The sequence below is a fragment of the Sinohyriopsis cumingii genome, chromosome 6, assembly GCF_028554795.1.
Source record: "Sinohyriopsis cumingii isolate HCF-2022 chromosome 6, ASM2855479v2, whole genome shotgun sequence".
Taxonomy (NCBI): Eukaryota; Metazoa; Mollusca; class Bivalvia; order Unionida; family Unionidae; genus Sinohyriopsis; species Sinohyriopsis cumingii.
The window spans coordinates 21,665,545-21,681,280 of record NC_142966.1 but is presented as its reverse complement, the minus strand read 5'-3'; the positions used below and the strand labels follow the sequence as shown (position 1 = coordinate 21,681,280).

The 15,736-nt window shown below is 35.6% G+C and overlaps 1 protein-coding gene across 6 annotated transcripts in view; it reads right to left on the bottom strand.

Annotated features, from left to right (window-relative positions):
- Positions 1-15,736, bottom strand: part of LOC149796476 (intermembrane lipid transfer protein VPS13D-like) — a 360,667-nt gene that overhangs the window by 335,003 nt on the left and 9,928 nt on the right. For all 6 annotated transcript variants that reach the window (XM_089961181.1, XM_089961184.1, XM_089961183.1 and 3 more), the window contains exons 4-5: positions 13,472-13,584; positions 6,682-6,759 (exon numbers count right to left, since the gene is read on the bottom strand). In XM_089961181.1, the coding sequence (XP_089817307.1) occupies positions 6,682-6,759; positions 13,472-13,584 (191 nt within the window). The remainder of the gene's footprint in view (positions 1-6,681; positions 6,760-13,471; positions 13,585-15,736) is intronic.

Below are 15,736 nucleotides of genomic sequence, written 5' to 3'. Positions count from 1 at the left end.
AGCAAGAAAATTTCCTACATGTTTGCAATGAGTCACATGTATCTGGTATAGAAATGATGGGAACTAATAGTATTAATTACATGACAATAATCAAGTATAATAAAAATTTATAAATACAGTGACCCCCTCATGAACAGCAGCCTCACACTTTTTATGGCCAGAATCCCATGGCATCAACGAGTTTGTGTTCAAAAGTACCCCTCAAGAAAGACCACCCCTCTAGTGCAACCAGCAGCCAGCATATTAGTGAAAAAATGTAAAATTTACCCCTCACAAGTAACCACATTTTATTCTGTGTCCAGAACCAATATTCAATTCATACAGTATAGTAAGTAATTTGATTCCCAATGTCAGGTTTCATTACTGAATGAAGAGTTGGCTGAAGTACATGTACTACTAAGGTTAATATTATCTCATTAATGCCAGCATTAACAGGAAACAGGGTCAACAATTTTGAGGTCGAGTTTTGGGCTTCACACAGTGGTTGTTTTTTTTTCTTTGATGATTATGACCGGATGCAATTGTCAAGATCATAACATGGTCAGCATAGGCTAAAAATAGATTTGTGGATAAAACACGGAGAGAAATTAGCCTTGAACAAAACAGTGTACCAGACAAAAAGACCAAACACTAATGTGACAGTGCATGCATCAATTCCTTTATAAACAAGGCATTTTCTTGACCCAGCAAAAGTATTGTCTGCATAATTTTAGTTGCAGCACTGAACAATTAGCAACAAGGAATAAATTGTTACAAAACTTTAACATGTCATCACATAAACTGAGAATTAATTCTTTAGAAGAAAAAGTAAAAGTTATTCGACTTGACAATGGGGAGAGTTCAAGAGTATTTGCCAAAAACTGTTATGTTGGGAAGACTCAAATAAACAACATCATAACAGATAAGGAGAATATTCTGTGGCAGTGGGAAAAAGGAGTAAATAGAAAGAGCATTATTTTAAATTCCAAGCAATGTTATGTACCAAGATTTAAATGATGTTTTTAAATGGTTTTACCATGTGCATGTCCCCAATACCCTACTCACATTTCATGCTCAAGAATAAGAGCTATTAATGTTAACTTGAAATAAGTCAGTTCTTAAGGCAAGAAGAACCTTTTAATAATTAATGCAAGTTTGAAATGAAGATATTAAATGATCTGAAGTTATTTGTTGCTTTCTTACTAATTACATGTACTGGTCACACATATAGCCCCCCTCTGTAAAAACCACCCATTGTAAACAGCCGCTTTCCCAGTGCAGAAGGGGTGGCCATATAAGAGGGGGACCACTGTAGCTTCTTAAAATCCAATAATCTATTGCAATGATTATAAATAAATGAATGTCATTGTGAATGGAGCATCATGGTAATGAGTGTTACATCCTTGTTAATATATATCTGTTCTCTGTATGAATAGGTGTTCATTATACATAGAAATTCTTGTATGTACTTTTATTACTTAGGGTTCATTGTAAAATTGTACATTTTTAACACTAACAAGCAAGTCCTTAACAATTTTGTCACAGAAAGTAAATTTAAAACATTAACAGTGCTGTGGGTTTTATATCCCACCCAAACCCTAGGTCAGCTGCCTTGGCATCTCCTTGGAAACGGCAGCTAGCTTTTGATTTCCCAGCATGATAGAGCCCAATAGTGCTCAGTGTTGTTAAAATAGAAAGCAGCCTATGGATCAGAAAACAAAAAACAAATTTACTTGAAAGGGAACGACAGCTGAAAATTTCTTAAGCCTGAGGTCATGGACTTGAGATATATATTTTAGTGGTCAGTTATTTTTCCATCTAAAAATTTTGAATTAGTTCTGATCATGTGTGTCTGTGTGTGTGTCTGTGTGTGTGTGAGTGATAGACAGATAGACAGACAGAGAGCAAAAGATGAGTAATTAAACATTGGAATTTAACTTTAAAATGTATTTTTTAAGTATACTGTATCATATACACTGCACTAGATGTTTGTTGCAACTTCAGTTAATTATTGGGACCAAAGTGTCTATGTACCAGACCAGCTTAAATTAGAATAAAAAGTTGTGAATCATGGGATGGGAAAAAAGTCAACCTCCACAAGTGGGAAATTCTAATCCTGTGATGAATGCATTGGCTTCATGAACTGGGAACTTACCCAGAGAATGATTACCAGAACAGGCAGATCTCTAGTAAAGAAGCAACTATCTGACTGTTTTGTTGATGCCTCTATGATTATATTTGTCAGCTTTTGCAGGTTATTGGCAAACTAAAACTGCCAACAACTACAAACAGTTTTTGGTGAGATGTCTGTCCATGTATTTTGAGCAGATACATGAAAATGTTTGCAACTGTATAATGACATAACATTATTTTATGAAAAACAAGTTACATTTCAAAATCCTTATCTCCTGATTTCTCTTAATACGTATTTTATCCATGTTTATACATTACCCAATCTTGTAGGTATGTAGTCTATGAAAAGTAATTCACCTGAAATGTCAGAGGAATGTGAAATATTGAAGGAACATTGCTCTAATATTGAATGAAAAGTCATGATGGGTCAGCATGAGGATATTTGTCACACAAGTTAAGAAAATAATATTCTCTTTCATATAGGCATCATTGATGCTATAACAAGAACAGTGGCAGATGGTCCACCTTTCCTTGCAAGAAGAACACATCCCCACATCAGGGAACTTATACAGAAAGGCCTTATCTCTCTCCTTGGGGAAAAGCAGGGTATGAGATGTACAAGAGAACTCATGGAGTTTAGGCATGTCTTCCTCCTCTTCCTCCCCTGGTTCTTGCTCTATGACCTGTCCTTACTCTCCAGCTTAAAGGCCTCTCTGGACTTGAGCTCAAAATCAGTTTATAATAGGGTACATTATCTTCTCTATTCTACATTATAATTGCTAATGTGGGCCAGTTGTCTTGGTAATGAATTTTGATATTTAAAAGTATTTCATAATTTGACAACTGGTGTATTCATTAGTACTGTTCTAACTTTTATGAATACAGTGCTAATGGACAGTCAAAACTACCACTCCCGAACAGTGTTTGACTGGGCCTAAAAAAAAATTAAAGAATACTTTAACCTTAATTACCTCCAATACAATTTCACAAACTGCAGTTCCAAATTCTGCAGAGCTCAATGGATTCTTGCAATCTCAACCTGACAATCCTTACCAAAGAAAATTCAGTTCTGCTGCATGGGCCATGGTGACAGCAATAATCTTTACTGCCATTTGACATACTCAAGTGAACAAATGATGGCCACTACACGTAACTGTTGCCCTTACTGCATTTTTTTTACCCAAGAATATGAATATTCCATTTTATTCTTCTGTAATGTTAATTTGAATGAGAAACAAAATATAGAGAGCAAAAGTAGCTCAGCTGGTAGAGCACTGGATTCATATTCAAAGGCTGCATGTTCAATACCTGCCCAGGCCAGCTGCCTTTATGTGTCTAATGGAAAAGCACTTAGCCCCCATATCCTCAGCTTCATGAAGCTAAACAAAGTCCTGAAAGTGCTGTTAAAAGTCAACCAACAAGAAAAACATCTATAAATTAAGATTATAGATGGCAACAATAAGCCTTATAAAACAGTGTTCGTGTGCTTTTGCATTTCTTACACACATACACTCTCTCCCAGACACACACTGCCTACATAAACAATGTTTGTAACTTATTCAAGATTCCTAAAACAGATTTTTCTGTTCTGTTAGTGAATAAACAGGCCAACAGTCATCATCAATTTAATCAATGTTTCTATGTTCTGACAGTAGTAAAGAATCTCAGTTTTCAATTAATGTTTTGTCTCATCATTCAAAAGAGAATTTTTTTACTCTATTGGGATTTGCATAGCAGTATATTGGGGTGGGGATATTATGAGTGCTAGACTCAATGGTCAGTGTGATAACATAAAATACTATCATTATTTTTACTCTTCTATTATTTGTATTATACCAGTCCCTCAATAACTCACACTGGGATAACTCACTAATAATGCAAGGTCAGGCATGGATACCATTTTTTATACAAGAAAATACTGTCTATTTGTTGAATGTGAAGAAAATTGCAATCAAAATTGGTAAATTAAACCCTAATATATTGCTTATTTTATCATTGAAAACAGTGGTTACTACACAAAATTTTGAATCAACATCATAAAATTCTATAATTTCAATAAGTAATATATTTTGTTACATTTTCTTTTCAAACAGTCTCTGTTCACAGTAAATAATAATATGAAAATTTGATCAATAGAAATGCCAACTGGTGGGAACACCTTATTAAACAAAAATCAATTAAACAACTTTTGTCATGTGAAAGTTTTGATTCTACTGTTTAAGTCAGTTTCCATACAACCATCATGAATGCAATATGCCCTCTTATAGTCAAATGTGAAAAATGTCAATCTAACGTCACACCTACATCTAGCCCAGAACAGTTTTATTGCGGTACTTAATGTTCTTATCGATACATATTAAAACCATTTTGCTATTGCTGCTTACTTATAATTTGTGAAGTTTCATTGACTTTCCCTATTTTCAACCCTGTAAAAAATCTGTAAAGGTATTATATTAAACATAAACTGCAACTTACCTATGAGAAGGAATGCCCAGGCTTGTTTGGGCAGAATATTTCCACAATAACAAAAGGATCCAATGATCAAATCGAACACACAAATGTAGTTAAAGTGGAAATCCATGAATAACAACATTACATATATAAAAAAATTATTATTTAACTTTATATGAATTTTAAATGCAATGTGGACAAAGAAATATAAATATATACAATGAATATATATATATATATATATATATATATATATATATATATATATATATATATATATATATAAATAAAAATAATAATAATAATAATTATTATTATTAATGTTATTGAGACATTACTGATATCAAGAAAGTTGAACTGTTATTGTATTCTTATTTACGTATGTGAAGTATGATCATAAGCACCATTTTCTCAATTTTGGTTCATATTGCCTACCATGGAATGAAATTGCAACCATAACCTTGTGAGGACATGTATGTCACCATCAGCATATGATCTATAATCATCAAACATCAGACGATACACATTACAAAAAAGTGATGATCATTCTTTTTCCTCATGAACTTATAAAAAGTGTTGACATTTTAGAGGAAACTGATATAAGATATTTGTCTCCTTACTGGCTACTAGATGGCACGTGTCCAAAATGAATCAGAAAATCCAGTTTGTCACAATAATATAGAGCCCACAATAATACAGCATTGGAATATATATGCATTTCTGCACCTAGTTATGTGCCGACCTAATTTTGATCTCTGCCTTACAGATGTATTTGATCTATTGTTACTCTGAATTAAAAGCAGACCTGCTTTGTATTATGAGATTACTTACCTCTTTTGTATCAAATAAGATAAAGAGGGAGGAATATAAAAAAATTCAAAGGGATGCAAACCCTACATTTGTCTGAGCTTACAGTCAGTCATGTGTCAGGTCAACTATTTCAATTGATCAATCAAACACTTAAAAATACTGTTATGTATTAAAATAATTAAACTACCATGAAATAGCCTACTCATGCACAAATATGATCAAAGATAGCAAGATAATCATGCAAAATGAGTATTTGGTGAACAGAAAGATTTGTTTTACTGATATGGTTCATTATGAAGAAGTGAGTTAAAGAGTTTGTAGTGAACTTCAAATTCCTGGATTGGCACATAGGGATTTCCTCAATGATGAGAGAAAATTTCACTAATACTTGCAATGAAATCATGGCATCAATATTTTACTAATACAGTCAACTCCGCTTATATGCACAGCCTTGGGACCAGACCCAAGCTATGCATATAAACGGAGTATGCATTTAAGCCGAATTCATGTATATTTACAATGTAAAACGGGGCCATACTTTCGCTATGCACTTAAGCGATATGCATTTAAGTGGAGCCAACTGTACCAAGAATAAAAATTACTTGAAGAAAAAGGAATCTTGTTTTGTCATGAATCGATAGCAGCAAAAATGAGAGATGTAGCACATGATGATTGTTGAAACCTCTTGGAGTAATGTTAATGATCTTTCAGAGGTTGGGTATCTTGAATAACAAGTATTTGTCCATTAAATAGACCCTATACCAAACCCATCCACATTTCATATGTCCAGTGGAGATGCCATCCCCTTATTAATTGTTATGGTCCCTCCATAACTCATGCCCCCATTTTCAGTGTGATCTATGCATACATTGTGTGAAAGTTATAAAGGGAGGTGTATTTGGGTTTTTCTAGTCTCGCATCTTAAACCAAAGAGATCCTGATTTTCAGATATCTCTTCAGCGCACACCAACACAAACATCAATAGTTAAGGGGGAATGGCTTAATAAAGTAACTATGTACTTATGAAGGTCATACATCAAAATATTAATTAAAATTATTAGGTTGAGGAAATTACAGTACACATAGTATTTTATAATTTGGATTTGATCATATTTTACTTGAATTGGTTAGTTCTTAATATGCCATGAAGGAGCAAAACCTGGTAATGGTTTTTCTCAATTATAAAAAGGGGAAATGATAATTCTGTCACATACTGTGCAAAAAGTTGTCTATCAAAACCATAATAAATGGAAACTATATTTATATACATCCTGATTTTCATTTATTCATCAAGATCATAATACAAACCTGCCATTTGGCTTCCAATGCCTCCAACATCGCAGCTTTCCTCTCTTGTTGATTTTTTTTCTCTTTCTCTTCATCATACTGAAAGATACAGGTCTGAATACTGAACAACGGATTATCAAACATGTTTGTACTATATCGTGGCCCAACTCATGTGGTACCCCTACACACACACACACACACACACACAATGTGACCACCAGCCACAAACTAGACACAGCCAAATTCAATGGCATCAACAAGTTTTGTTCAAAAGTACCCCTCAGGGATGGCAACACCTCTAATGCAGCCAAAGGCAAAAATATTAATGCAAAAACTATCAAAAGTACCAGCGCCATATAATGGGGATTATAGATATAAATCTCGCATGTATTTGTTGACTTCTAAATTCAATGCCTTGACATTTGTTCCAGCATGCCTTTAAAGGATCTAACTTGAATCCATAAAAGGAAGTAAGTAATCCAAGTATCCTTGCTGAACTGTGTGTTCCTTTGATGTTAGGTTTAGCTAATAATTATCAAGAAGACAAAAGCTAAGAAGCTGTCTTGATATCAAGTCACCATGGACTGACATACTAGTTGTTGCAAGGTATTTTTCATTTGTGAAAAAATATATTTGAAAGGGTACCAAACTAAAGACTGTCAATCACATGACAAGCTCAATTCCTTTGTAAAAAGCAAGAATTTTGTGCAAGAACAACAGATTGCCCGTGAAGAAATAAGTTGTTGCAAATTTGCCAAGTGTTGTCCAACATCTCAGTTTAGGAGACAAATTAAAAGCAACTCAACTGACTGACAAAAGGAAGAGTTCTCTGATAACTGCTAAGACATTTGCTGTCAAAAAATAAATACTGTCAGTTAAACATTCTACAGCTTATGCATATGGAATGGACAAAGATAGTTACAGCCAAATATCCTGAATGTATTGAGGGGGTTTTGCATCACAACTGAGGACTGGTCACAATTTATTACAAGTTTTATTACATAGAATATGCCAATTCAATTACTTCAATTAGTCTTTCATGGTTTATCCGTAATTATTACTTGCATCTTTGTGATCGTGCTCTTGAAAGGACAACCTTCTTCAATGGCCACTTTCCTGCTAATTTCGCATATTGAGCCAGTTGTAGTTGTGATCAAAAAATTTCTATGACATTAAAGCATATGCCAATATTTTATAACTGGCTCAATATACAAAATTTAAATCTAAGGAAATACTGTCCAAATTACAGCAACATGAAAGCAAATGTTTACATAAATTATGTTTGTCCAAGAATACTTACCCAAATGCATCATGTTAGGAATATTAGCCTGCTATCTTGCAAATCCAGCCCTACTAAAATACGAAAATCTTTTTCTGTCTATATCAATAGAAAAAGTGCAATAACTCTTGCCTATTACCTCCCCTTGGCACCACCAGGGTGGTTGGGAGCGTTTTTAAGTAATGTGATTGGGTAAGTATTCTCGGAGAAACAAAATTTACTTAAAAATTTAGTCTCCACTTCAAATATGCTTTTCAATCACATTACATTAGGGGAAAAAGTACTAGGAGAAGGGAATGCTGAGCAACCAACTTCTACCTGAGGTATCTTTCAAGGGAAGAATAGCTGGATTCCCCATATGAATGATAATTCAATTCTCCAAATTACAACAGCAACACAGCCTGGGGTCACTTGATCTGTGATCTAACATGATTAAGATGAATACTTAACTCTTCTTACCTACAAAATTTCACTGGCAAATCCACTGAAGCTTACAGGCTGTGTTAACTGATCTAGTTGGGTCTGGTGGCTGTCTGTGCTGCCACCAGTGGACCTACCAGATTCAAGGTTTGCCTCTGCAATGCCAAATCTCTGAGAGGGAGGCTCAGGAAGACTGACTCTGCATGCCAACCAACAGCTTTTGCTATATCTTGGAATGAAATGTTGTGGCTGAACACCAGGTTCACAGAGTTTGCTAAAAACTTCTGTGCAGTAATCTTCCTTAGGCAACTTCGATCTGGTGAGACATCAGAGTACATCAAATGTAAGACCCACTTCAACCATGACGAAAGGGCTTGAAGGGTGATATCATGTGATCCAGCTCACACTGAAAGGGAAGAAGTATTTGTGGGTGCCATGACTTGTCTCTGTACATTTCAAGTAATGCTTGAGAGCATGAACAGGATCTTCTATGTTCTGGACCTGCTATGGAAGAAAGAGAGTGATGACTCTTTATTACCAACAGATGGCACAAAGCCTGATTGTGTCAAGAGAACTACCGAACCCTCCAATCTGAACTGAAGAGTGCTTGCATTGACATAAAGGGCATGCAGATCTCTTACCCTGTATGCATAAGCTAAAACTATCAGGAAACATGATTTGTATGATAGTGACTTTAACCAAGTGTGGGCTAGAGGTTCAAATGGATTGAAATCGAGCCATGTTAAAACCCAGGATTGGTTCCATTTGGAGACCAAAAGAAAGATGTTGGTCAAATGAGACTAGAACTGTCTAGAAGATCTCATAGGTCTATATCTCACCCAAAATCATATGTGCCATGATGCCAGAGTGTCTCCAATATCATGGGGTGGTAGCTTTTGGTACAGATTGTGGCCCAACTGTTTCTCCTCAAAGAGCCAGAGTAAAGGTCAGCCAGTTGAGGGAAGATGTTTTTGGTATGGCATCAGTCCCTGAAAACATGCCACTTTCCCCCATAATTCTTCAGAGTGGAGGGCCTTCTTGTTCTTGAGATTCTCCCCACAACCGAGGCTTTAAATTGTTTGTCTCACAAGGCTGTCCTGGTACAAGCCAAGCATGCAGAAGAGGATGGTCCAGGAAGAGAAGGACCACATGCAACCGTGGATGCTTAAGATTCAGGTTGGACGGAATTAGATCAAGTAGATCAATGACCCAGGACTTGTCCCATTTGAGAAGGGCTATCAAAATCATGTTGCCATTCTGACTCTCTGGTTTATTTTGGTCACAGCACAGTGGGAGAGGAGGCTAATGCCCCAAACCCCATCCCAAATGTTTGCCAGTGCATCCATGGCCCAAACTTCTGGGTCTAGAACTGAAGAGATGAATGTGGGTAGCTTGTGATTGCACCTCATAGCAATCAGCTTATCAGATGCCCATAAATAGCACAAAACTAAATAAAGACTGATTGATCTAGAGATCATTCCGTGTGAAGGACTTGACCTGTTTTGGATAGAGTCTCGGCCAGGACACTGAGTCTGTCAGGAATGTGTCTGATTTGTATAACGACATGGAGACTGTCGCACCAATGCAGAAACTGCCAAATCAGAATACACTGGTCGGGTGATTTGATGTGTCTGTCTGAGGTGATAGGTCACCACCACAGAGTTGTCAGATCTAATGAGGACTGTTTCCACCTCAGAGTCAATCTTTCCAGAAATGAAAGGCACTGATGACGGCCTTCATTGCTAGGATGTTGATATGTAGAGGCAGTTTATCTGGCTCCCATGTATTGCTGACAATAGTGATGGTCAGCAACTGGTGGGCACACCCTCTGTGCATACTGGCATCAGTACCTACCGTTATTTATGCTTGGAGCTTCTCCAGAAGGATTACCATGGTCAGCCAACCTGGGTTGCCTCACTGACACAGCAATGATTGAAGCTCGGGCGTGATGATGACTATTCGATCAAAGCGAATTGAAAAGGGTTGACATTGTGCTCTCTATGTTAACATAACAAAGACAGCAGAGCGGGATCAAGCCCACTGCCATATTGAATAAATTGAGGAATTGCAAGAACTCTCTCGCTGAAATCCAAGACTTATTGGACTTGATGTGATTGACAATTCTGGTAACATAAACACATGGAAGCAGCACCAGATTCCGGTAGGTTAGAACTGCATACCCAGGTGGACAAAGTTCTGGGATGGATTAAGGTCTGACTTTTTCAGTTCATCAAAAGTCCTAGATGATCTAAACAGAAAGAGGCTCATTCCTGCCTTGGAGTAAGAGAGAACTTACCATGTGTTTCTGGAGAATGTTGTCCAGGTAAGCTGTCATTGTTATAGATGATGTCAACCAGAACAGTGAGATGACATAAAAGCCCAGAGACTAAAGGGAGGAACAGTTTACTGATAAAATGTATCATAGTAAGCAAATTGAAACAGAAAATGTTTGTGATACAGGGTGGATATGTATGTGAAAATATCTGAAGTTATTTCAAATTACTTGGATTCAAAAGGATTCATTCCTTTTTTTCCTGGAAAATACGCGTGCTCATATGAAATTCTTGAACAAAGACAGCTCTTATAAAATTTATTCGAGTTTAAACACGTAACATAAGATATGTAAAACAACAATGCTAAAAACTAGTGACACTTGGTGGTACCAAGGGGAGGTAATGGTCAACAGTTTATGCCCTTTTTCTATTGATATAGACAGGGAAAGATGATTTGTATCTTTCACTAGGGCTAAATTCGCAAGGTAGCAGGCTAATATTACTAATGTAATGTAATTGGGGATCATATTTGAAGAAGAAATTAAAATACAAAATCAGAAAACTGAAAGCATGATTTTTATGCAAATTAACTAGAAATATAACACTGTGGTTTAATATTTTATCATGGCGAAACAAATTTATGTGGATTTCATGGTTACCACAAATAACCCACAAATATAAACAGGTCTTAAATATTCCATTCATATTTACAAGAGGCGGCAAAGGAAGGGCAAATCACTTTTTCAAGACATTCATCCAATTGGACAAGTAGCAGATTAAACAGATTTAGTTTTAAGTATAGTAGGATAAGTAAAAGTGATGGAGAAGTAAACGTTCCAAGACACTTATCATGCAGATAACAGGACCCCCATCCCAATACAAGAATTACAGTACTGAAAAAAAATGGAATTTATTGCCAAGCCACAGAAACTGATAACATTGATATCAATGAAATCAAAGTAAGCAATAATCAAATGAACCCACACATGCAGTAACAGGCTATCCATTAGGGCCAACACTAATTATACTTTACATATATATTAAAGAACAAATACATACATTACTTGAATATAATACAGAAAATGCAAGCATATCAGAAATAAGAGACCCAAGTGAGCCCAAGATTGCTCATTGTGTAACACCTGTTTTATAGCCAAATCCGAGAGTAGTTGACCATTTGTCTTTTAATGAATGGCTGTGATGCCATGATGCTTTGTGCTCAAGTGCACAGTCAAAACTAGTGCAGCAACAATTTTAGATGAATTAAAAAAAAAAATTTGTACATTTAATGCTGGATTGGAATCAACTGTATAAAAATTTAAAGTCCTCTACACCAGGATGCTTTCTATCTACTCTGAAAACAACTGCTTCTGTTTTTCTCTAGATTCTCTACCTTCATCCACACATCAGCAACATTTGTCCAGTACTGCAAGACCGTTATGCCAGGACACTCAAAGTCACTGTCAGTCAAATTCTGTTCAGCAGTTTTTGGAGACAAAGTTCAAGAATGGAGTAGGCTTTAAAAAAATAAAATTTGCCCCCAAAATCGTCAACCTCCAAAGCTTGTCACCAATTTTTTAAAAATGTCACCAAACAAGGAGACAATATTTGTCCATGTCTATTAATGTAGTAGGGATACTGGCCAACCCCAAGAGGGAATTAAGCATAAATATTGCTAATATAAGTGGCCAAAAAGCACAATCTGAGCAAACAAAAGTAATCTACATATTATAAGCTATAATTACAGGACACTGTATGAAAACATGCATTTTTGGCGAGCTACAAACCTGGTTCTGCACCTGGTCAAAATTCTTGTCAAAATTGGGCAAAATAAAAATTACAACACACAAATTATTTATATTCAACAATCACTTTAACCAGTCTACATTTCCAACTTTGCTGAATGCCACCATGAAGTTTACAAGTTCTGCAATGAGCATGATGATCTGCTCAGTCAGAGTACTGTATTGCATCACACTCAGTCTTCTTTTCAAATTTGTAAAACAGTGTTATTTGTCCTTTTCTGATAACATGTTTTGAAGTTTTAAAAACTCCATCTGCGTGAACATTTTTCAGTCACAAAACATCCCCAAGCCACAACATTTATGCCTGTTTGCAAACTTTCCTTTAAAATTACAGATTGTGCGGCAAGCATAATACATTATTAACATAACGAATTTGTCAGGCAAAGTTTCAAACTGAAGAAACCCATCTGTTTTCTTGGCAGTATGTTAGATACAGTTGCTATAAACATCTATGTCTAGACATTTAAAGGACATTACTACTTTTTAGAAATGGTAGCCATATTTGATGGACTGGCATCACATGAACAAGATGCTATGTTCCAAATTAAGGTAAAAACCAGTCTGGTGGTTTTGTGAGATTTTAAAATAGCAATTGCTGATGGTTGTGTATGAACACAGGACCAATCTGTAAGCTGACTTGGCCTCATGACAAGGCGATTTAAAAATATGAGAATATTCACAAAAAACTACTGAAATATTTTTTACAAACTGAGGCTCCAGGATTTGAAAGTGAAGGTCCTAGAAATAGTGAAGAGCTCTGCTGAATATATTTTTAGTAATCATAAAGTGAAGTACTAAAGCAGTATTACATGTATCTTTATTTCTTTAAATCTTTAAATCTTTATTTCAACATACAATACAAGCACAAACCAATCAATCAGACACATAACACAACCAAATAAAATGTGTGAATAAGGTACATAAAAACTTTTCTCTTAAATATTAATGTCAGTCACAGCATCTTAAAAACTTTTTCTTAACTTAACATGATTGTCACAGAGCATGTATACATCAAAAGCAATTGTTCAACATACCTTTGTGTACTTTATTGGCCCTGCAACAAGGTACAGCCGTTCCATGGTAATTACCCATGGTTCACTCCGCAGTCTTCTCAAAGGAATCTGGAGAGTTATCTTCCCAATGAATCCTGAAAAATGATGAATGATTAGCCCCAAGTTTCAAATTTAGATACAAAATAAAATAAATACAAGACTTAATGATTTCATTCAGAAATGCAATTAACAGAATACCATATATACTTGTGCAAAAATTGAGTCCAACAATACCAACAATTATTTTCATATACAGTGCTCCTGATTTAAAATGCTCTATTTAACAAATCTAAATTTAAGGAGCAGTTAGGGCATTTATCATCATATGGTGTGCTATCCTATCAACTACATGTACTTTGGTTATCCACCATATGATTTCCATGCATGCCAACTCCCTGCCTTCTCAGCTATACAAAAATGATAAGAGATGCTAGTCCAGCAGGGATGAAATCAACAAAACTTTTGCCACCAACTTGGACATCACATAAAACTTCTCTGTCCACTTTATAGCACAAAGGGCAGACATATTAACAGCAGTTACATCCTTGCAGAGACTTAAGACTGCAACACTGACCAAAATTTGTAAACACTGAAGCAGAATACAATAATCATAACTATACCATCTAATCAAAACAATTCAAAACAACAAACCCTCCTCTCAATCAACATGCTAAGCTAACACCCGACAGCTACTTATATGTTAGCCACTAACAATGTGAACAGTTATGTACTTACAATGTGAATACCGTACCTTGTTCACCTTGCAACTGTTTAATTTGTTATACATAATTTACCTATTGTTATAATATTATTCAGTTTGTAAGACGTGTCTTTGTTAATTATACATAATATATAATTATATATATGTAGCAGAATCTTCTGACAAAATTCAAGCCTTTTTCAAGGACAAAAAAGAAGTTTTTCTATCTCCAAATGAAAAGCTTTTAATGATGTTGCTATGTGGGAATATGCTGGCAAATACATTGTTTATTGCCATATTAGACGAATATTTGGTAAGCTTTGACACCCTATGCAGAGTCCAAATAATTTCAGCCTGCAAAGCATCTTCCTTCTGTACAAACGATGTCATCAGCTGGTAGGAAGACTGTTATGGGGTTGTCAAGTTCACAGGGCCTGTTATGTCAATGGGCTTTTGAGAATCTAAATTGGCTTTGGGACAAGGAATAGAAAAAAATGATGTAACATCCACTGAATCTGATCGCATACTTTTGACTGCCACTTGATTTTTCAGCACCATTTGCTGGAGATGTCAAATCATTTTCACCAACAGACATTACACTAAATGTCTTAAGACATAATCTGCATGGACCTGCAGATGGCCTAGTGGTCTAAATTGGTCATCTTTAGCAATCACTGCCATCTCATTTCTGTCCACATGAGTTTGAGTCTCGGGCTTGGCCAATGTGGACAGGGCTTGTAAACTTCTCCTTTGACTCACTGGTTCAGGACAAGTTGGAGCCTACAATATACAGCCTGCATAACAAAGAACAGGTCCAACAACAAGTCCAACATTCAAATATTTGCTACAGTGTATTAATATAAATGAAATGCAGGAAAAATAGTAAAATCAATAAAAACAAATCATTCACATACTTTATTACTTATTAAATCATATAAATTCATTACTAACCATAATATTTACTAATTTTTAACCACATGATCATGCCTTCCTTTGATAGATCCTCTTGAATCTCAGTGCTGTACCGTCATAGCAGTTAACAGAAACTTCAAGTCCAAATGTTCTCAACATCAGATGAAAACATCAAACACCAACATAGAACACAATAGATATGCAATTAAAAGTTTTTTATATCAAACTGGAAAACAGACCATAAAGTCAGTTTATATGCAATCAGTATCTCCTTAACACATTAACCCCTGGTGACAAGTTAACATGGCTGGAGGTAGTAGCATACTGCCGAGCTCTGTAACGTCAAGGTCATGTAAGATACACTAATGTGGGTGGTATTATAGAAGGGTGGACAGATGTAGCTCTACAATGATACCAAATAACCTGGAACTTCTAGTTGCACTGCAAAATACAGATGTAAAAACCTCATTTTTGGACCCAATTTTTTTCCACCCAAAATTTGCCCATGGTTGGAATCCTAATTTGTGTATGGATTCTAGACATTTTGGTCTCAGATCTAAGGCAGACTGGTATGAACTGCAAACCAACAGATGAACCTTTGCAAAAAGTAGAATAACATGGGCATTTGGAATAAA